The sequence below is a fragment of the Scatophagus argus genome, chromosome 2 (genome assembly GCF_020382885.2).
Source record: "Scatophagus argus isolate fScaArg1 chromosome 2, fScaArg1.pri, whole genome shotgun sequence".
In the NCBI taxonomy this organism is placed as follows: domain Eukaryota; kingdom Metazoa; phylum Chordata; class Actinopteri; family Scatophagidae; genus Scatophagus; species Scatophagus argus.
The window spans coordinates 22,045,387-22,067,180 of record NC_058494.1 but is presented as its reverse complement, the minus strand read 5'-3'; the positions used below and the strand labels follow the sequence as shown (position 1 = coordinate 22,067,180).

The window sequence follows — 21,794 nt, the reverse complement described above, 5'->3', positions numbered from 1 at the left end:
TCTCCTTTCTCCTGTGCAGCGATCTGTGGAGGGGAAATTACCAAGGACTCAGGCCAGATTCAGTCTCCCAATTACCCCGATGACTACAGACCCTCCAAGGAGTGTGTGTGGAGGATCACCGTGTCCGAGGGATACAACGTCGGGCTCAGCTTCCAGGCTTTCGAGGTGACTCACTCCTTATGTGTGTGTGTGTGTGTGCGTGTGCTCAGGAATGTCTGGGTCAAATTTCATGCTCGTATAGCTTCTAGGAACTAAGCAACAGTGATGCTCTGTGTGTGTGTGTGTGTGTGTGTGTGTGTGTGTGTGTGTGTGTGTGTGTGTGTGTGTGTGTGTGTGTGTGTGTGTGTGTGTGTGTGTGTGTGTGTGTGTGTGTGTGGTGCAGAGCAGACAGCTGAGGATTAGTTTTGTAGTTTGAACGCTGTAAAAATGTCAGTGTGCTAAATGACTCAATCTGTGTCCAACCTGACTTCACACACACATTCGACTTTACACAGGAGCTGAAACAGATGAAAGAGCAGGGCGGGTTAACACATGATTAGGATAGTTTTAATAACAATTAACTTATGTACTCTTTTTTTTTTTTTTTTTTTTAATCAAACATTTCGAGAAATGAGTGGAAAGTATTTTTGTTGTAACTTCCTGTGACCTGCTACCTCAGTACCCTTTAACAGTTTAATTTGTCAGTTTAATTTTACTCAGCCGCCACTCTTCCTCCAGTAACATCTCAGGGACGGTAACATTGGACCAAAGGAGTCCATCAGAGCCACACCAGCAGCTGAGCTATCAGACGAAAGGAAGACATGTTGTGCTGCACATAAGACTTAATGTGTTACTGTCACGGAGATATTGGATGGTGACAGGACGGATGTTTTGCGCAGTGTTGCGTCTCTCACTGTGCTGTGTGCCCACATGAACGTTTTTGCAGATCGAGAGGCACGACAGCTGCGCTTACGACTACTTGGAGGTCCGAGACGGCCCTCTGGAGACAAGCCCTCTGATTGGTCGATTCTGCGGCTACGACAAACCCGAGGACGTGCGTTCCACGTCACATACGCTGTGGATGAAGTTTGTCTCAGACGGGACGGTTAACAAGGCCGGCTTTGCTGCTAACTTTTTCAAAGGTGTGTGTGTGTGTGTGTGTGTGCCAGCTGATTGTGTTTTCTCACATGGCTTTTAACCAAAGCATTCTTTACATGTGTACAATGTGTTCTGACGTGTGTGTTTTCCAGAGGAGGATGAGTGTGCCAAGCCAGACAATGGTGGATGTGAACAGAGGTGTGTAAACACTCTCGGCAGCTTCAAGTGTGCCTGTGACCCGGGCTATGAACTAGCTCCCGACAAGAAGAGCTGTGAAGGTAACTGTGTGATTGTTTGTGTGTGCGGAATTTATGTTTGTATGTGCATTCCTTTGTATGCCTGTGTGTGTTTCTGTAGGATATGAGTCTAAGTCATCAGAAAAACATCTGAACAGCCTCCGTCAACAGGAAAAAACATCCCTCTGACACATGTCTCGCCACTCCGATGCCACAGATTCTGCAAAGGTCCTTTAATCCCACAAAATAAATGAACTATGCGTAATGACCCACATACTGGAACAACTGAATAAACCACTTCTGACGCAGAGAGCAAAAATGTGGTTTTGCTATCTTTGATCTATCTTTGGGGTTTTTTTGCATCCCAGTGAATGAATGTGTGGGAAAATAATGCAAAGAGTGGATTTTCAAAGCTTGAAGATTGTACCTTCAATTACAGTGACATGCGGGCTCATTTCCGTAAGGCATTTCTCGATGCCCGCCTCAAAAAGGAGAAATTGTTGGAGAAATGCTTGGTCACATTGAGGAGACGGGCTGAACAGGACCAAGTATAACAATAATGAATGCAGTGAGGAGGACTCAGGGGCCAGAAACTGAGTTGTTGTTTGAGGAAAACCTTTGGTGAACTCTACAGGTGTTTTGCGAGTCGCTTGCATTTTGTCACGTTGCCTACTTCCCCTTTGAAGTGCACTAACGTCAGTCGTAATAACTTTCCACACACGTCACACTCGTCAGGACAAGCAGAGTCCGAAGCCGGTGACGGATCTGTTTGTCATCCACATTCCATCCTGAGCTCCATCATATACGAACTAAAATCAATGCGCTGCACATCTTTGTTCAGCAAAAGTGTGGCAGTACAAACTTTGCACCTAATCAGCCACTCAAACATGAAGTTTTTTGAGTTTTTTTTTTGGTTACATGTTGGGAAAACTGGGGCTTTGACTGGATCCAGTTGCTGGCGCCTGGAATGCAATAATTCATAATATTAAAAAGCAGTGCATTTGAAATCTAGTCAGCTGTGGGTTGACTCAGTCAGGGGAATCCCGCTCCCACCATGATGTCAAATTAAACAAAATTCCTGTTTTTTATTTTTTTTTTTCTCAGCTCTGTCCTTGTGGTTTGTAAAACATGTGCAGACGTGAATCATTTCCATTTCCATGTGAAATGTCTGTGTGTTCCCAGCGGCATGTGGTGGTCTCCTCTCTAAGTTGAACGGGACCATCAGCACTCCTGGCTGGCCTAAAGAGTATCCGCCCAACAAGAACTGCGTGTGGCAGGTGGTCGCTCCCACTCAGTACCGCATCTCCATGCAGTTCGAGGCCTTCGAGCTGGAGGGAAACGAGGTGAGTGTGTCTGCGTGTTAATAAAAGGAAACGGCGGACACAGACCACAGTATCTGCCTCGTTGGGTGTGTGTTACAAGAGTCTTTTTTGTGCGATCAGGTGTGTAAGTACGACTACGTGGAGGTGCGCAGCGGCCTCTCGTCCGACTCGAAGCTGCATGGCAAATACTGCGGCACCGAGGTCCCTGAAGTTATCACGTCACAATACAACAACATGAGGATTGAGTTCAAGTCTGACAATACCGTTTCCAAGAAAGGCTTCAAGGCTCACTTCTTCTCAGGTAAGACACATGTGTTATATCAGCCTGTGTGTGTGTGTGTGAGTTTATGTGTTTGTCAGGGGTGGGCAGAGCAGTGTGTTTTGTTTGGAACAAACTGAGCGTACAGATGGAGAGTGAAGAAGTTCAGCTGCGTGAACAGTTTGATATTTTGATGCTTTAGTTTCCCTGATGATGACCACAAGCTGAAACACATGGGCTCTTTATGCTACAAGTTTTGCTGGAGTTTTGACCTCTGCAGACTTTCCCCTTTCCATGCAGCTTGAAAGTAAGCAAAGCCATACACTCATCCACGATAGTTTAATTTCAGCGTGAAACTGGCTCACGGCTGCAATTCACTGTAATTGACTTAAACCTGAGCTGCTGTCCTCTGTGTTGCAAAGTGAGTGATTTCTTGGGGTTTAACTTTCACCCACAGAATATCTTCATTGGGCTGCGACAAATAATCACTTTTGCAGGGCTAAAATGTTTCCCCCTGTAGACTCTAACACCACTTCTATAACTGTTGACATAATTAACATTTTGTTAGTTTTTTAAATTGACTCTGTTGTGTTGATTAATTCTAAAACCTAAAATATCCAATAATTCAGACAAATAAAGCCCTTAAGGCCGGAGAAATACCAAAAAGCCAACTGCTGAGTTTGTGCGTCTGCCCACCTCTGCTGTGTCTTCATCTGTGTGTATGTCTGTGTAACTGTGGGATTACCCACATGTGTGTGTGTGTGCATCCCCCTGTGTTTTTGTGCCTGTGTACATGTGCTGTCTGTCACACTGTGTCTCCTGAGCCTCCGCCGGCGCTCAGGCCTCCTGCGCCCACCCTGCGCTCCTCTCTCCCTCAGACAGGCTGGCTCTGTGTCGCCAGCGTATGATTGTGTTTGAGTCATGCCAGGACAAAAAGCGCGGCCGCTCTCCCGCTCGTGGCCACGTCAACAACAAGCTGGCAGCCTCGTCAAAGGTCAGAGGTAACATGACCTCGCAGTCGGCATCTCTGATTGGCTGCGGCCCATCGTGTGGCGTGGGGAATGGATGGATCCTGTTTTAATGGTGCTGAATCCATTCTCCTCCAGAGGGAAACATGTGCTTTGTCCCACTTCCATGTTACATACAAATACAACTGAGGATCAACTAGAGATGAGTGATAATACAACATTAATAACAACTGAATAATGATTTGGTTGTACACATTTCTGTGGTGTGAAACTAGTGGTTTTATGTAGTTTAAGTTACCATTTAAAAACTAAAAAAAGTTATCAAAACTTAAAGTTTGGTTCTCCTATAAAGGTCACAGATAAACTGTATAAAATTTATATGATTTTTGTATACATTTGATATATTATGATACAGTTTTATGTTTCTATACAATTTCAGGAAATAAATGCATTGAACTGTATGTGGAGAAAGGAAACAATAAATTATGTGCAGCATGTAAGTCAATCAACTTCACTGCAACTTCGTCAAACTACAGCCAGGTTCAACTTTGGAAATCTCCCAAAGGAAAAAAAATCACTTTTTTTTTATTTGTCCTCAAGAAAAGTCACAACTGACCACTATTTATGCAACAAATGAAATCACATTTAATTTAATTAGTATGTTGAATGGAATTGGGACACCGCTATGATTCTCCAGTAAAAACACAACAAATATCCCCTTCTCGCCTTTGCAGGGATGAATTTGTTGTATAATAACTTTGGATAATAACAATTTCAGGAAGTTGTCCTGAAGAAAAGATCCAGATTTCTCATTTCTTACTATAACATGTACAGTAAACAAAAAGATAAATGGCAAAACTGATCCAAAAGGCAACTTCAGTGTAGCATTCTGGCTGTTTCCTCCTCCTTCAGAGGAAGTGAAGTTGTCAACTGGATGAGTTCCTCAGAAATCAGCCACTTAAGACAAACACCTGGTGCACGTAGTTAAACTGCTCAGTGGAGCTTGGCTTCACAGAGAAATTACTTACTCACATACAGATAACGTGTGTGTGTGTGTGTGTGTGTGCTCTAAAAGTTGCTGTGTGAGTGGCTCTGCTGTTGTCAGAAGCTTCCAGGGATAGCTTTTGGTTGGCAAAGATCCAGCAACTTTAGGGAGGTCCCTCCGGCCTCCCACACACTACTAATCCATGTGAGGTGTGTATGTGTGTGCGTGTGTGTGTGTGTGTGTGTGTGTGTGTGTGCGCGCGCATGTGGACATTGTGTGCTTGACCTGAAGAAAGCTACAATGGACACGGTGTGGCATCAACTGCAAAGCTTCTTAGCCTGTGATAGGGTGAGACTGAGCCCACAATAGCACCGTAATACCACATCAGACACAGACACACACACACACACACACACACACACACATGGAGGGAGAGAGAGCAGAGGATTTAGTGGTTTCATTAAAAGCAGATCTAGTTTGATTCACAAGCTCTTGGGTTGAAGTGAGACTCGGCGTCTGTGTCTAATCGCACATCTCTTCATAGGAATCTGTCTCTCACTGTTACCAACACACCCTGCCCCGTCTCCCACACTCTCCTCGGTCTGCCTGTGTGGTCATCTGTAAATCCCCACCTCTCTGCTTCTGTCTCTGACACACCATCACTGTTGTCAACATGCCCCACCTCCACACACACACACACACACACACACACACACACTGAGCGAGTCTTCCCTGGTGCTTCTCCACCTCCACCCTGTGAGCCGCTCTGTTCCTCCACTGTTCAGCTTCACTGAAGGGCCTTTGTCATCACCCGGCCACAATGAGCACAGGCCATGCGGTCAAAAGACGCCTCAAAGTGAAGGATGAGGGATAGAAAATGAGCAAGAAGGGAGAAAACAACCCATTCGTGCTGCTCCTTTCAGTTTTTGCTTTAGGTCTCTGAGGATCCTTTGAATCTCTTAACCTTTTAACAAGCAGCAGCCTGCCAGTGGGTCAGTTATTAGAAACTTCTACTGTGCAGCCCGACTTTCACGTTTACAAAGTACTTTGTTTCACATTGTTTTGGTGATCTTCCAAAGACACCTAATACGTCAGGCCAAATGTGTATCGAATGTGTATTGAATTAGATTTTTGATGACAAGCCGATCCACAATATATATGATAGCATATGACAGTGTGGACTAAGGTTTTGCATTTTGGGAAATAAGCCTATCTGCGATTTGTGTATGACTACATCTGAAGCTAATTAACACTTTTGTTACTATATTTTTCCAGTTAAACTGTACAGAAGAAAAAGCTAGAGCAAGAATGATGTGTTAGTACGAGGATTTTGTTATGCTAAGCTAAGCTAAGCTAACAAACTGCTGGCTTCATCTTTAACCTACAGACATGATAGTGGCATTGAACTTTTCATGTAATTTGGCAAGAAACAAATTCTGTGTATTTCCCTGAAGCGTTGAACTGTTGTTTTAAGGTCTCTGACTTCTGCAAGTACCTTTTCAGCACCAGCTAAGCTGACAAAACCATCTTCCTGTTGATATTTTCCATACCTCCATTGTACACATAATTTACATTTTTGTCTAATTTATTCCTGAAACTGTTCACTTTACATCTATTGATGTTAATGACATAATTATCTGAGCCAAGAGAGGTACTAATTAGCGATAAATAAATCAGAATGAGCAACCGTTCTATATACATCAGTGAGGTGTTGCTGTACTTTCAGGAAAACCAGTTCTCCTTGTTTGAATGCAAATTTATGGAACGAAAATTGAATTAAATTATTTATGGGAGCAATTTATGGTCTACATTTAGGCATCACCATGGCAACCTAATGGCCCACATATCCTACCATGTACCGGGTGGACATAAAAATCACAGAGAAGTAGGTCTCCAGTATCTTTCCATAGGCTTACAAGATTCAAACGTGATGACAGAAGCCCTCATCACGTTTTACAGTTTCCCTTCAGTTGGCTGGGTCAACACAAAAGACTGATACAGCTGCAGGGATCTGGCCCAGCTGATCTGAAAACAGCTGTAATGTTCAGAGAGATTTCAGAGCCAAGGCCGGAGGTTGACCACAGAGCAGCCATAACCGTGAACCCAAAGAGCATCACAAAGACAGTTTTGCCGGCCAGCTGAACCACACACCAACTTAAACACACTAACTCAGGCATGTCCAAAGTCCGGCCCGGGGGCCAGTTGGGGCCCGTGATCAAATTTTTACCGGCCCGCGGCCTCTGTCATAAAATTAATAATATGTGGCCCGCCAGTAATGTTGACAGCAGTATAAAATAAATGTGTACGAAAAAAGTTATTTCACCATTTCACCAGAAGATGGCAGTAGCCCTTTGGCCGCACCCTGGCCGCCTTGACCCTTGGCCTTGCGTGATCGTTTTAGCGGCTAAAACGCTAAAATTTAGCCCGATCCATTTCTGACATGGCGACTGTAACTAGAAAAAGGAAAGTTGACTGTGAGGGCCGCCGCTTCCAGGACAAGTGGAAATTGGAATATTTTTTCACCGAAATCCGAAACAACTGCGTCTGCCTAATTTGCCAAGAGACTGTGGCTGTTTTCAAGGAATATAATATCAAGAGGCACTACCAGACGAAACATGCTAACTACGACAAGCTAACTGGAAACCAACGCGGTGAAAAGGTGAAGCAACTGGAAGCTGTTTTAACGGCACAGCAGCGCTTTTTCACAAGAGCCCGCGAGTCAAACGAAAATGCTACAAAGGCGAGCTACGAGGTGGCGACGCTGATTGCCAAGCACTGCAAACCATTCACTGAGGGTGAATTTATTAAAGACTGTGTAATGAAAATGGTCGAGAAAATTTGTCCTGCGAAGAAGCAAGAGTTTGCCAATATTTGCCTGGCTCGTAACACTGTGGTACGGAGAATTGAAGATGTTTCATTAGATATTAAGAGACAATTAGAAGCAAAAGGAACTGAGTTTGACTTTTTTTCGTTAGCCTGCGATGAAAGCACGGATGCATCCGACACCGCTCAGTTATTGATTTTTTTGAGAGGAGTGGACAATGACATGAACGTGAGTGAAGAGCTTCTGGATCTCCAGAGTCTGAAGGACCAAACAAGAGGGACAGATTTATTTGCTTCTGTTTGTTCCGCCGTAGATGACCTCAAACTGCAGTGGAATAAAGTCACTGGGATTATTACAGACGGTGCACCTGCCATGACTGGGGAGCGGAATGGATTATCAACCCTTGTCTGCAACAAAGTCAGCGAAGAAGGAGGCAGAGCTATTAAACTCCACTGTATTATTCACCAAGAAGTTCTAATATGTAATGCTTCAGATAAACTTGGATGTCAGTAATCTCCATAAGTGTTTTTTTCCCAGACAGACTTTTTGTTCATTTTATTGTGGTCTGTGATTTTGTTAAAACTTTTTTTTTTTTTTAAAAAATGGAAAAAAATGAAGTCTGCCATTTGCAATAAATATATATAATCATAAAATAGTTCATTTGTATTTAATGTTAATGGTTCAAAGAATGTCAGGCTGAATAGTCGGCCCTCACACATTTTCAGCTTACCAAATCTGGCCCTCTTTGTAAAAAGTTTGGACACCCCTGCACTAACTTAACCCTTTGTAGCTGTATGTTGTTGCCTTCATGCTAACTTAATGGTTAATGGTTTCTTCGTTTTGGTAATCTCTAGATGTTAGTTTTTATAAACAGTTGGTCTGCAAACAGTATTTAATGCTGTGATGGTTGATCCTTTGCTAAACCCTGCCTCCCTTAGTTACTGTTGCTATGCCTGTCAAGTTTTCCATTGTAGGACGGCACATATAAAGTTTACAATGATAAAAGTAGCAGGTTTACCACTTGAAATTTGTAGCACTATTTTGAACTGTCCTGACTGAGTCCCCGATTTCCCACGGAGGCAAACAAAAACAGGCTTTTCATTTCTTGCCATCGACTGTACATGTTGAGAACCGCGTGAAGGCTCTTAAATTCGTATGTGATGGCTACATGCACAATGCAATAACAAAAGACTGAGACTAAAGCTACATTTCACCGGGCAATAAGTCAGCATCCTCACAAACTACGCAGAAGACATTAAAAAACCACTGAGATTTATTCAGGCTTCTTTGTTCCTCTTTAAAGTAATTAAAAAAAAAATTGGCACGTATTCAGGACCAACTTCAACACGGTGGGTTCTGTCAAACGTTGGGTGTGTCAGTCCTTTTAATATTTTAATATAATCCCACAAAATTATGTAATTAACTACTGAGATTTAAGTTTACACTTGGTTCCTGTTGTATGTGGCAAACTTGTTTGTTTTATTCGTTACGCTTCGTTACACTTTAGCTCTCGTGTTTTTGGTTTAAGAAGTTGTTGAGCTTGACAGATCTGCTGCGCCCGCAGTCAGTTGCTAAGCTGTGATTGGACAGATGCTGTTTTTGGGGAAGGGATTTAGTATGCTGTCAACCAATCATCTCACTTGGCTCTGTCGCTCAGCCTTGTGATAAATACTTTAAAAAGTGCATAATGAACATTATCTTGCAGTCTTACTGATATACTGGGTGGCCATGTTTGCCTAACAAGATTGCTAGATGTTTATGTTCATGCTTTCTCTTTATTTGCCATTTGTCAGTTTATTTGCGCTGTACATTTTTACCTTCCTAGACTGATTTCACTTCCATCTGATCCTCTCTTGTTTTTCTTCTTGTCTCACTCCTTTTCTTATCATCTCTCTTTTTTTTAATGTTTTTCAAAAACTCTCCTCCCCTTCCTTTAGGTCTCATCCTTCCACTCCTTTCTCCTGCTCAACCTCTCGCTTCCCTCTGTTTGTTTTTTTTTCTTTCTTTCTTTTTTCTTTTTGCTGTCTCCACATGAGTGATGTGTTGCATGTGTATCTCTCACAGACAAAGATGAGTGCAGCAAGGACAACGGTGGCTGCCAGCACGAGTGCATCAACACAGTGGGCTCTTACGTTTGTCAGTGTCGCCATGGCTTTGTACTGCATGAGAACAAACATGACTGTAAGGAAGGTGGGTTTCACGTACATTCACATCAGCACACACACTGGCATAAAAACATTGGACCTCACATGCATGTGCTGCCACATTCACACAAGCACGTACTCATTCACAAGAACAGTCATCGTCCGCCATACAGCCCGTACTCTGTTTATCCGCATCAGGGTCCACCTGACAACAGACTGGCCCTTCCTATATGAGAAGAGTGGTTTTCTGCACATGCATTGTGTTCCACACTCCAAATGACAGATGACAAGACCAGGGATGTGACTTTGACTCGTGGACTGTGAGAATTCACTGACTTGAAACTCAGTCAAATCTCAAGCTCAAAATGAACAGAAACAGTGTTAGTGGCAGGCTTAGAGACACGTGTAAAATAGTTAACTATTGTAATTCTATACGTTTTTATTCCTGTGTATTGTGTTGCTGTTGCTATGAAATCGCAATGCTAGAAGGCTTTCATCCTTAACCTGGAAGTTGTTTGTGATGAGTTGCGACTTGAGAGTTGTCTTGGACTTGTCCTAAAGGACTCAAGATTCAAACTGGACTAGCTTGAAAACTTGAAAACAATGCTGGATCTCATAGCACGCCGCAATATTTCTGCTCACTGACACTTGACTTGGACTTATCTTAAAGAACTTGACTTTTACTTTGAAAAGCTTTACTGACTTGGACTTGCAAGGACAGAAAGACAAGAGAAAGGTAATTACCACAGAAATAACCTGTAAAGTTATTAAGGTTTAATTAAATCATACGCATATACATGTTATCGATTTATAATACAGCTTTTTCGTGACAAGCTTACTGGTCTGTGGTCCGGGCTTGGAGAGACTCGCTGTGAAAGACTTGAGACTTGACCTGAACTTGTCTCAAATGACTTAAAAACAACTCTGCTTGCAAGTCGCTAAGGGTGTGTTCACTGTGATGTGTGTTTGTGTTTGTGTTTGTGTGTGAGAGGGAGAAAGGTTTCACTCTGACCCAACATATTATTTCTTAAGAGACATCAGCACACACACACACACACACACACACACACACACACACACACACACACACACTCCCATGCACACACACACACACACAAACTGTTGAATTGACATATTATACTCAGCTCTTTGAAGTTGAACTTTTGAACGTGTGCACGCACACCACATCAACACACACACACACACACACACCCACACATGCACACCTCACTAAAGGCTCCCTGTGCTGCTCATAAAAACACTCATGTTTCAAACATCTGGGAGCTTGAAAGCTTCACATGTAGCGCTGTCTTCCTGTGTGTGTATATGTGTGTGTGCTTATGTGTGCATTAGACCGGCTTGACCCACCAACCTTGCACTGTCATGTAAATCCATATTCCCATCACACAGCTTGTGTCCTTGTGTGGTTATGTACATGCACGCAGTATGCGCGTGTGTGAAAGTTTCAACTTGTGGAGATGGACGTTTGGATAGCGTGACATGTGCTGTTAACAATTTAGGTTAATATGAAAAAACAAACACCTTTAGTTATAGTAGTCACCTGCCAGCAGCGAAAAGAAAAAGAAATAAAAAAAAAACCAACTTAAAATCTTTATGGTCTCAGGGATCCCGTAGAGGAAGTCATCAGTTAAACTTGAAACTGTTGGGTTATTTACCTCATTGCTGGTGATATTATGGTGCTGTGGCATTGTAAACTATTTCCTGCTGATGATGTGAAAAGATGCTTTTCCTGCTATGTCAGACAACACAATTATGGGACAAATTGTTGTCAGGGCTTAAATCTGTAACACTCTTCTGTAACATTAGTGTCTGTGTGTGTGTGTGTGTGTGTGTGTGTGTGTGTGTGGTATATGACATCTATGTTAATACTTTGCCTGTTCTCCTTTGCATTTCCACGTTGTTCCTTGTAAACTCGTCCATCTCATTCTGTACATGGATTCAGTGTGTCGGACTCTAAATAAAAACTGTGACTCTGGAATACATTTTGTTTTCTTGTGCATGCCTCCTGCTTCCCATCGCCTCCATTAAACCACGGCATTCATTAAACACACATCACACACACGCACAAATGCAATGTGTGACTGTTGGTTGCACGCTGCAGTATTAGTCCACAGCTGATGTGTTGTGCTGGAGTACAGCTTTATCAGAATCAGAATCAGAATTCCTTTATTAATCCCTGGAGGGAAATTCTTGTTTCTACAGACAATTGCACATGCAGTATTCCCGACCAAGAAAGGAGAAAAGTGCAGAGTATAAAAATAGGATAAACAAAAACTAAAATCTCAAGTACAGTAGTATTTACAAAAACTGTATTCAAATTTTTTTAAGAAAATTTAAAAATACAGGTATGTACAATGTGTAAAAGTAGCCAATATGTACATTGTATATACAAGTGAGTGTGTCCGTCACAGTGCTGAGTTTAACAGTTTGATGGCGACAGGCAGGAATGATTTCCTGTGTCGCTCTGTGGTGCATTGTGGCAGTATGAGTCTGTTGCTGAACGAGCTCCTGTAGCTGATCAACACATTGTGGAGAGGGTGAGAGGGAAAGTCCAGTATAGTTCTTATTTTGGACAACATCCTCCTCTCAGACACCACTGTCAGAGAGTCCTTTAGAGTTACAGTTAGCCTGGGAGTGACTAAGAAAGCATTAAGCTTTGAGCAGTTGGCAACACATGAGAAATGGCCTTTTGGTTAACCTTTGGTGCATTTAGAGCAATATTTATTAATGTGCAATGCTGTAATAGAGTGTGGGCTGTGGGTCCCAGAGGTGTATTTTTTTATGGAGAAGAGACCAGGCAGAGGTGAAAATCAGGATTAAAAGCTGTATTGAGATCTGCTGACTGTGAAGGCAACAGATTCACTCCTGTCATCTAGAACACTTGACTTGTATACATATGCCTTTATTTATGTTGGTGATTTTTATCTACATACACGTACCTTTTTCTCATACTGACAATCCTTTATCCTCTACCCTTCTTCACCTTTATTTTTTTCCTTCAGTCTCTGTTATCCTTGTTCTTGTTCTTGTATGTCTGTTTCTGGGCAAGAACATCAAGCGTAATGGAAAACCTCTATCAAATACCTTGTATGTGTACGCATACTTGGCCAATAAAGTCGATTCTGATCCTGATCGATCTCGGACTCGTCTGATCATTCGCTGACCCCTCGCGTAATGTATCGAAGCATCTGAGTTTGTTATATTTCTCCGTTTATTTATTCAAGGGTTTCCTTTAATTTGTCACTTGACTGTTGTTGCTGAATAGAATCCATCTGGAATCCTGAATTTGAACTGATTCAAATTGCTGGATCTGCCTGAAAGAGGATTTTAAGGTCAAAGCATTCAGCGTTTCAGAATAACAACATTAATTAAACTTTTAGAAAATGGATGACTTGTACTGTTACTACTGTTACCGATACTTTTTGTCTTTTGATTCTATGCTCCATCGATGCAAAATGCAGAAGACTCACTGTAGCAGTGTTTGCTTAAGGCGTGCATGTCTGCACACATGTGAAATCCACACTGAACTTGTCATCAGGATGTGCTTCTTTGAAATCTTCTCTCTCTTTTGGTTCTCTGGTTTCTCTCCTTCCTGTTCCCTTTCCATTTCCTCTGACCTTTCCCTTGTGCAGCCATGATTTTAACTTCCTTTGTGTGTGCGTGTGTGTGTGTGTGTGTGCCTATTTGTGTGTCTGTATCTGTGTGTGTTTGTGTGTACAGCTGAGTGTGAGCATAAAATCCACAGCCCCAGTGGGACGCTGAGCAGCCCCAACTGGCCGGACAAGTATCCCAGCCGTAAGGAGTGCACCTGGGACATCACGGCCACGCCTGGACACCGAGTTAAGATAGTAAGTGTGTCGAAGTCAAGCATATTTCTGGGCTTGTGAAGGATTTCTCTTCTGCTCTTTAAACCCTTCAGCACTGTTGGCCTTCTTCCCTTCCCCAATGCAGTATAGTGTTCTGTATGTAAAAGCCTAAGGCTGCCCCCCCCCCCTTTTTGCGCGATGATCTCCCTCTTTCTCATGTTCCACTTATGAAACCCAAATGTGATTGGGGGAGAAAGTGCACGTTTGTATATTCAGGCTAACTGCAAGAGTGTGCTCATGCGTTAGAAAGAGGCCTTGGGCAGCGGCCATCTGTATCCTTATGTCTTTGTGTATGTGTGTGTGTGTGTGTATACGTACTGCATGTGTGTGCACGCATTTGTGTCACTGGGATAGTCGCATTTTCCAAGTTACTGCAGATGTACATATTTAGGAATAAACCACCATATTGGGCTCTTCTGGGTCCATTATGGCGGCTGCAATGTTCTGATGCGTGGTTATTTATCTGAAGAGCCGGGAGATCATCTCAGCTTCTGTGACTTCACGTCAGCACAGACAGATGGTGTTTGTCAGTGTTAGCTTGGATGCAAAGGGAGTTGCTCCTGACTCAGGTGCATTCACAGAAGACACTCGGTGCTGCATACGCACACACAAACATGATTCTACTTCTATACTTGTGAGGAGCCTCATTGGCGTGACTATTGCCAGCCTTAATCACATCACATCTATATATCACTAACTTTGCCCTAATCTTAACTTAGAACTGAGTCTAACCCTGACGCTAACATCTAATGTTAACCATGAAACAGTTCGTTGGAGTTGTGAGGACCAAACAAAATGTGATATACATGCATTTTACCAACATGGGCGCATTGACAACCAGCTGCAATGCATTATTCACATACTTGCCTGTATATTTGGTACCCTGGGGATTTTAAAGTACGTGTACTTGGAGCCAGATCACAGCTTCCTCCTTGAGAACTTCTGTACACAATGTAAACATAACTAAACGTGACGACTCTTGGGTGGCTTTAAGTTGTTGATGTTCACATTAGATGTTCAGGACAGAAAAAAGCGGCAGTGGGACCAAAGTTGTGTTATTTTCCCTTCATAATTTTCTGATACTACTGTTGTCATTTGCTTCTAGTCAGCTGCTACCCTGATGTGATGTGGTGCTCCTCCTGCTCATAAAGCCCAAAGTGATGCTTGTTTTCTCCAAACAACAGTCCAAATCCCAATGAAGATATTCAGCTTACTATCACAGGAGAAACAGCAAATCCTCACATTCCAGATGCTGAAATTAGGTCATTTTGACATTTGAACTGGAAAAGTCCCTTCATAAATTAACCTGAAATGCATGTATATCAGCCCAAACTGGTCCTCACAAAGATAGGAGTACAGGAGCCCACTGGCTTTCATCCACACAGCGAGCTTCAGATAATCCTCCACTCACACACTCACACACAGAGTGCAGTCTTTACAATTTGCACACACACTCCTGGTGTGGGCACACACACACACACACACACACAGGGCACATGTTCTGCAAAGTATTTGGATGTGACCTCCACTCTGCAGCCACACGCTGAGTTCACTGCATGTTATCAAAATTGTCATCAACTGTCATTTAGTTTTGATAATCTCGTATCAGCGCTTACATAACCGAAAACACAAATTACATCATCGGCTATCAGGGCACATTTAGCAGGTTTTTGCACCTGTTCTGAACGAGCGGCCAAAAGCTATTTGAAACGTGTGGGCACCGACAGAGACGGTGCCTTCAAGTGCACGTCGTAAACTCCGAAATCAGAAAACCAATTAAATAAAGAAAGAAAAAATTAATTAAACGTTCTTGGCACGATAATTTTCATCTACCAGTTCCCTTGTTCGCTGAGTCAAAAACTTAATTTTGGACTCGGGGTGTGTGTGTGTGTGTGTTGAGATTAGCAGAGGTACTCTACTATCGACAGTCATGACATCACAGCAGGAAAAAATTATAAAATACCATACATCTGAGCATGGACATGAAGGTCATTTTGTTACTGCTTCTTCACTCGCTGTCTGTCACACACACACACACACACACACTCACACTCGTACACTAAATTCTCTCGGGAGGAGTAAACAGATCCACCCAGCAGTGTCTGAGCCGAGCTACAGTTAGAAACATCTGGAAGCCATCGCAACCCCAGAATCAAACACTTCCCCTCCACGACATCCTCCCGTCGGCTTCCCCTCTCCGCTCTCCTCCCGTCTGGTGTGTTAAAAATCATTTGTGTTTCGTGTGTGTTTGTTGTGGCCCGACGGAGGACGGCTCGGAGGAGACACTCGGAGAGGTGTGTGTGTGTGTGTGTGACTGTGTGTGGGAGAGAGAGGCCTGCAAGATGTTATGACCCAGCTCACTGCGACTTGATTAGATTATGAATCGTGACAGTGTGTACATGCATGTCAGTGTGTTAGCAAATGTGTGGGCAAAGAAGGAGGGAGGCAGGCACGGGTCCTGGTCTCTTTTACTGAGGAATATGCATATATGTTGTTTTTGGTTTATAAGAGTTTTTAAGGTGTGTAACAAGGAAGGTGAAAAATTCTTTCCAACATTCTCAGCTCTTTTGCCAACATTTTAGCAAAGCATTCACTTACTATAGAAATATTTTTAACATTAACAATGGATCGCATGATTATGTGTGCCTGTAAATAGAATCTTTGAGTTCTTTGTTTTGCTTTTGCTGCTATCAGGCATAACTTTAATGTTCTGGTTCACCACCAGCGCTGGCATTTTGTTGTTTGAGGTCACAGCAAGATGGAATTATAATGAATTATATGTTGCTGGATGTCTCACTTGTCAGAGTGATTGCTAAGGAGCTCCCCATATCAAACTTTAAAGGCAATCAGTTCTGTGTTAAATTTGTTTCTGTTGTGTTAAAGTTGCTAAAAAAAGGGGTTTTTTTTGTTTTGTTTTTTTTTCTTACAGATTTACAGAAATTAAAGATTTTTTTCCAAAGTGAAGCTTTTTCAGTTTCGCTAGTTTAACTCAGAGCTGAATGAATGATTAGATCCCCACTGAGATACACACTATGAAGGAAATGACTCACACATTATACAAAAGCTCTAACAGAGGATGCACTCTCTTGCTCTCTCCTCCTTTTCACTTTGACTTGACTTTTGACTGCCTTTCATTGTTGTTGCCCTCTGATGTTGCACTTTTTTTTTTCTTTCCTTTGAATCATGCTATGCTTACGTGCGCATAATTTCGTCCGGGACTTTGTGGCCTGGTAATTCTAGTGAACAAATAAGAGCATCACCAAAAACACATAGTTTGACAGTCTCTCAATTCTGCTTAATTCCTTCACCCACAAAGCTAAACTGCGTTAATATCTGAGTTTACTGCAGTAGAAGAAGAAGTTCACCTACTTTCAAGGTGTCTGGAGAAGAGAAAAGTCTGGAGAGATCAAAACTCCAACTTCCTTACTTCTTGAAAATGCTGAATGCACAGAGGAGATCATTTGTTTAAATTTTTATCTGTTGCTGCAGAAGTGCTTCATGTTTGTGCAGTTGTAACTTCAAAGAGTCATGTTCGCCCAGATTTAAAGACAACCAAGCACTCACATTGTTTCTCTCGGTTTCTAACCACAAGGATCGTTTTTGTTACATCTGCTAAGGGTCTGAATTATCTGACGGAGATTTCTGCTGTCATCTTCATACAATGGTTAATTTCATTTGTGCTGCCCAAAACATTGCAAAAATGAAATTTGAGTAACTCGACATCAGTGTGTCTTCTCGGAAACAATGTTCCTATTTGTTCTGGGTACTCCAGGGACGATTTCACTGCAACCACTTTCTAACAAAGAAATAAGTCCCTATAAAAACTGTGGACAGCATAGGTCAACAGTTAATCTTTCAACACCCACACATACCTCGCTCAGCTGGCTCTCACTCCTCTCTGTCTCTCCGCCTCCGCCTTTTCCAGACCTTCAACGAGTTTGAGATCGAACAGCACCAGGAATGTGCTTATGACCACCTGGAGGCCTTCGACGGGGACAGTGACACGGCTTCCATTTTGGGTCGACTGTGTGGCAGTAAGATCCCAGAGCAGCTTGTCTCCACCGGCAACAAGATGTACCTCCGCTTCATCTCTGACGCCTCAGTGCAAAGAAAGGGCTTCCAAGCCACACACTCTACAGGTGTGTGTCTGTGTGGAGGCATATTGAAGTGTTTATGAATGTTAGCAGTAAGATCTCACTTAATGTGCAACACTGAGTGTGCGCGTGTGAGTGTGTGTGTGTGGGGGGGGGGGTTCACCAGCTTGGATTTCAATCGTTTTGAGGTATTTTTTAAGAGCAACATCTCCCTCTAGTGGTGCATAGCAGCACGCACATGATGACAATCTGACTCACCTGGGACACAAAATCTGCCAAAAGCCTAATTTTTTCAGATTAAAACGTCAGTCTTTTCGTGTGTGTCTGCAGAGTGTGGAGGTCGTCTGAAGGCGGAAGCTCGTCAGAAGAACCTCTACTCTCACTCCCAGTTTGGAGACAATAATTACCCGGGTCACACCGACTGCGAGTGGCTGCTGACAGCCGAGCAGGGCTACGGCATCGAGCTGGGCTTCATCACCTTTGAGGTAGAAGAAGAGGCTGACTGTGGCTATGACTACATCGAGCTGTACAACGGCTACGACGCCAACTCGCATCGACTCGGCCGCTTCTGTGGTTCAGGGGTAAGGATTGAAGTTCTCATTAAAGTTTCATTTCTTATCTTTGATGTGACCGTTAAAGGACTAAAACAACTTTTTTGCAAGTTTTCATTCTTAACTACAGTTTCATTTGGGGCCTCTAGTGTTCTGTAGATTCTATTAACCCTTTATTTTTATTCATTTCAATTCGATATGGTTAATAAAAGATTCCAGAGGTCAAGTCTGCTGAATTTGTTTTTTAATTGACCAAAAATCCCAAAAAAGACTAAAACCAGTAATGAACTGATTTTATGAGAATGTTTCTTGTTGCTCAAATATCTTATTCATCATTGCTTTGGAGCTCAATTGTTGTCCCATTAAACCATTAAAAAACCACAACAGTTAACCAGACGTTTGCACCTGTTTGGGTAAATACTCACCAGAGCACCAAGTGTGTAGTAATCTACAGATGAATTTAGTCCCCAATTAATTCACTATTTGTCCTATTTGAGTACTGTTTACCAAGAATACAGTAGCCAGCTGTTTTACTAAATTACTTTCTTACAAATGAAACTTTGTGGCCTCAGACAGGAGAGGGAAGTGAAGTGAAGTGAAGGACTAAAACCATGCTGGGTTTTCATACAGAAATCAATTTCATTTATTATCAGCAGAACTTCTTGAGTTGTGTGACCCAACAGAGTAATTGGAACTTTTTCTTTTGTATTTTATTTTTTGGCCTTGTCCTTGTGCAGCTGCTTTTAAAACCCTGATGCCTCATGAAGAGACTTTACCACGTTCTTCTAAAAATAAAAGAGCTCTGAAGAAAAATAGATTTATATTTGTCAGACTAAGATTCTCAGACTCAGGACTAAAATTCGGGTTAGTTGACACCAGCATCAGAAATAACCCACTCTGAGTAGTATTGCAGTTTAAATAATGCAGACCAGACGCTCATTGTGAAGGAACACTAAAGGTGGAAGAAGAATGTGCTTAAAATGTGACAAAATTACCTCATAAAAGCACCTCAGATTTGTACGAGGCTCCACCTGTAAGGATGACGCAGCTCAAATACGTTTCACTTTGGAGTGAATGAAGAGTAGAGTGAGTGATATGAACCTCTGAACATCTCTCCGTCTTCCTCTCCTTCAGCCCAGGGAGGGGATCTACTCGCCCGGAAGCGCTATGCTCATCCGCTTCCATAGCGACGACACAATCAGCAAGAAGGGCTTCCACATCCGCTACACGAGCACCAAGTTCCAGGAGAGCCTTCACACCAGGAAATGACCTCACAAGCACCCTGTGACCTCTGACCTCCGTGCAGTCCCGCCACTATTACCCCGACCTTCACCATGGTAAAGAGAAGACAAACACAGCTCGCCCCCCCCCCTTCTTCTCAAACCCACAGGCAGACATGGACGTTCGCCAGCCCCAGGAGGAAGACCAACCCCCCACCCCCACACTGTGGCTCCACACAGGTCATCGCACTCTGAGATGAGACAGGAAAAGCACAGAGATATCGAATACGAGCTTCAACAAATGTCGGGAAACACTCTGATGATCGGTTGAGCCTTTGCTATCTGGGAAATGGATTTTATTATTGGACATGAAGCTACCCTCAGCGTGGACAGGAAGTTGCTGAGGATCCAAATCGGTTAACCGAGATACTCATGACTGCACAAGTGCAAACAGGGTGCAAACACACACAAACACACTAGATTCGTTTTCAGAATTATAAACTATGGATGCTTGAGGAACTGAGGAGCTTTTCTTCTTAAAAGAAAATGCATCCAGCGAGGGAGTTTTGAGTGTTTTCTGACTCCCCTGAACCGTGTGACTTTCTGTGATCTGCTCAGACCCACAGTAGCTGAGAGGAAAAAGACGTTTTTATTACCTTTGATGCCTGGGAACTGGTCTCTTCCACCCAGCTCAGAACGGCTGCAAATGATTTTATTTCATGTGTTATTGTAAAAACCCACTGTGTTTTCTGTGTGTGTGTGTGTGTCTGTGTGTACAGAGAAAAAGATGAAAAACAAAAGGCTGAAGTCCGTCATTTGTCCTTTTGCTTAAAGCTTATGCAGACGACCATTTTGGGGAAAAAAAATCTGAAAAAATGCAAATGGAGAATTTCCAAATGAGCTGTGATGTTAAAGTTAAGCCTTGCTTTATGTTGTGTGCATGTGTGTGTGTGTGTGTGTGTGTCTGTCTGTCCATGCCGTTTTTGAGTTTTGCACCATCTTTTAACAAACCAAGGAACTTTCATGGATTTTTCCAATTTCCACCTCGCACTCCTCAAAAGAGATTTTTTTTCTCTTTCCAGTGGATATCGGAAGGGAATATTTTCACAGCTGTCTCTTGGAGTGACACGATTCAGATTGAAAGAACGATTCCCATGGTGCTAAAAATAAAAATACACTGAATGACAAATGACTGCGGATGGAAGTAAAGGTTTTCAGTAGGGGACACAGTCAGCGTGCAAACAGCACACTGCATCAACAGCACTAGTCCTGTGGAACTACAATATTGCCTTAGAACCAAAACGTTTGCTATCGGAGGTCGCTCCTATGCTCTTGCACAGGTGTCTTGTGTCAGCGGAGTGTTTTTCAAGGCTTTTTTGGCAGCGTATTTCATTTGCTTGGAGATCTTGAATGGTTTTACTGTTAAAACAGAACATGGGAAATGTAGTCTGTGTGTGAGCTAGGCTGTCAGTGATGCATGTGTGTTCGGGTGTCATTTTTGTAGCTGCTCTCAGAGACGCGTACACACACGCTTACACGTCCACAGATGCACAAAAACACACCTCGTTTGTGTGTGCATTTTCCCCAAACACACACTTAACCCTTCTGTATATGTGAAGCGTGGAAGAGCAAAGTGCTGTAGAAGTTGAACGAATATCAAGGCGCACACGGGCTGCATCACTTTCGTGTTGAATGCAAACGTGTAAGCGCGTGTCATAGGAGATTATAGAGAAATAATGTGTATGTGTGTAAATTGTGCGTTTTTGAGTTCAGTCATTCAATGCTGTACGTGCCAAGCTCCAGGTGACCCTGATCCACTCGTAGTTTTTGTTTTAACCCACCTCTGTAGTCCAGAGACACTGACAGGACGTCCTCTGCATCGGTCATTAAAATACACACGTGTAAAAACTACACTCATGTGTGTTTCATGGATTATTGCTGTGTTTTGTGAATGAAGTCATGTTTTCTGGATTTTCTCCTGTTAAGACAAAACAATGAGTACTGTGCCGAGTGCCAAACAGCCTGGCATTTTCCCACTGTGGTAATTACATTCATGTGTTTTCTTTCACATAATAATCGTATGCTGAAAGGACATTTGATGGTGTCTAGTGGTCTGTTGTGTTTATTCCTCGGTATCCCAGCCTTAGTCCATGGCAAAGGTGTCGTAAAAGAAGCCATCCTAAAAAGAAAACCTTAAAGACCATTTTAGCGTTTTTGTTACACTAAC

General features: G+C 42.7%; 1 protein-coding gene across 8 annotated transcripts in view; it reads left to right on the top strand.

The window, feature by feature from the left end:
* Positions 1-21,478, top strand: part of tll1 (tolloid-like 1) — a 53,047-nt gene extending 31,569 nt beyond the window's left edge. For all 8 annotated transcript variants that reach the window (XM_046418642.1, XM_046418606.1, XM_046418589.1 and 5 more), the window contains 10 exons: positions 20-165; positions 926-1,121; positions 1,230-1,355; positions 2,496-2,656; positions 2,756-2,936; positions 9,736-9,861; positions 13,557-13,684; positions 17,628-17,841; positions 18,127-18,377; positions 19,482-21,478. In XM_046418642.1, coding sequence (XP_046274598.1) covers positions 20-165; positions 926-1,121; positions 1,230-1,355; positions 2,496-2,656; positions 2,756-2,936; positions 9,736-9,861; positions 13,557-13,684; positions 17,628-17,841; positions 18,127-18,377; positions 19,482-19,616 — 1,664 coding nt within the window. In that variant the 3' untranslated portion in view covers positions 19,617-21,478. The remainder of the gene's footprint in view (positions 1-19; positions 166-925; positions 1,122-1,229; positions 1,356-2,495; positions 2,657-2,755; positions 2,937-9,735; positions 9,862-13,556; positions 13,685-17,627; positions 17,842-18,126; positions 18,378-19,481) is intronic.
* Positions 21,479-21,794: the final 316 nt, after the last annotated feature.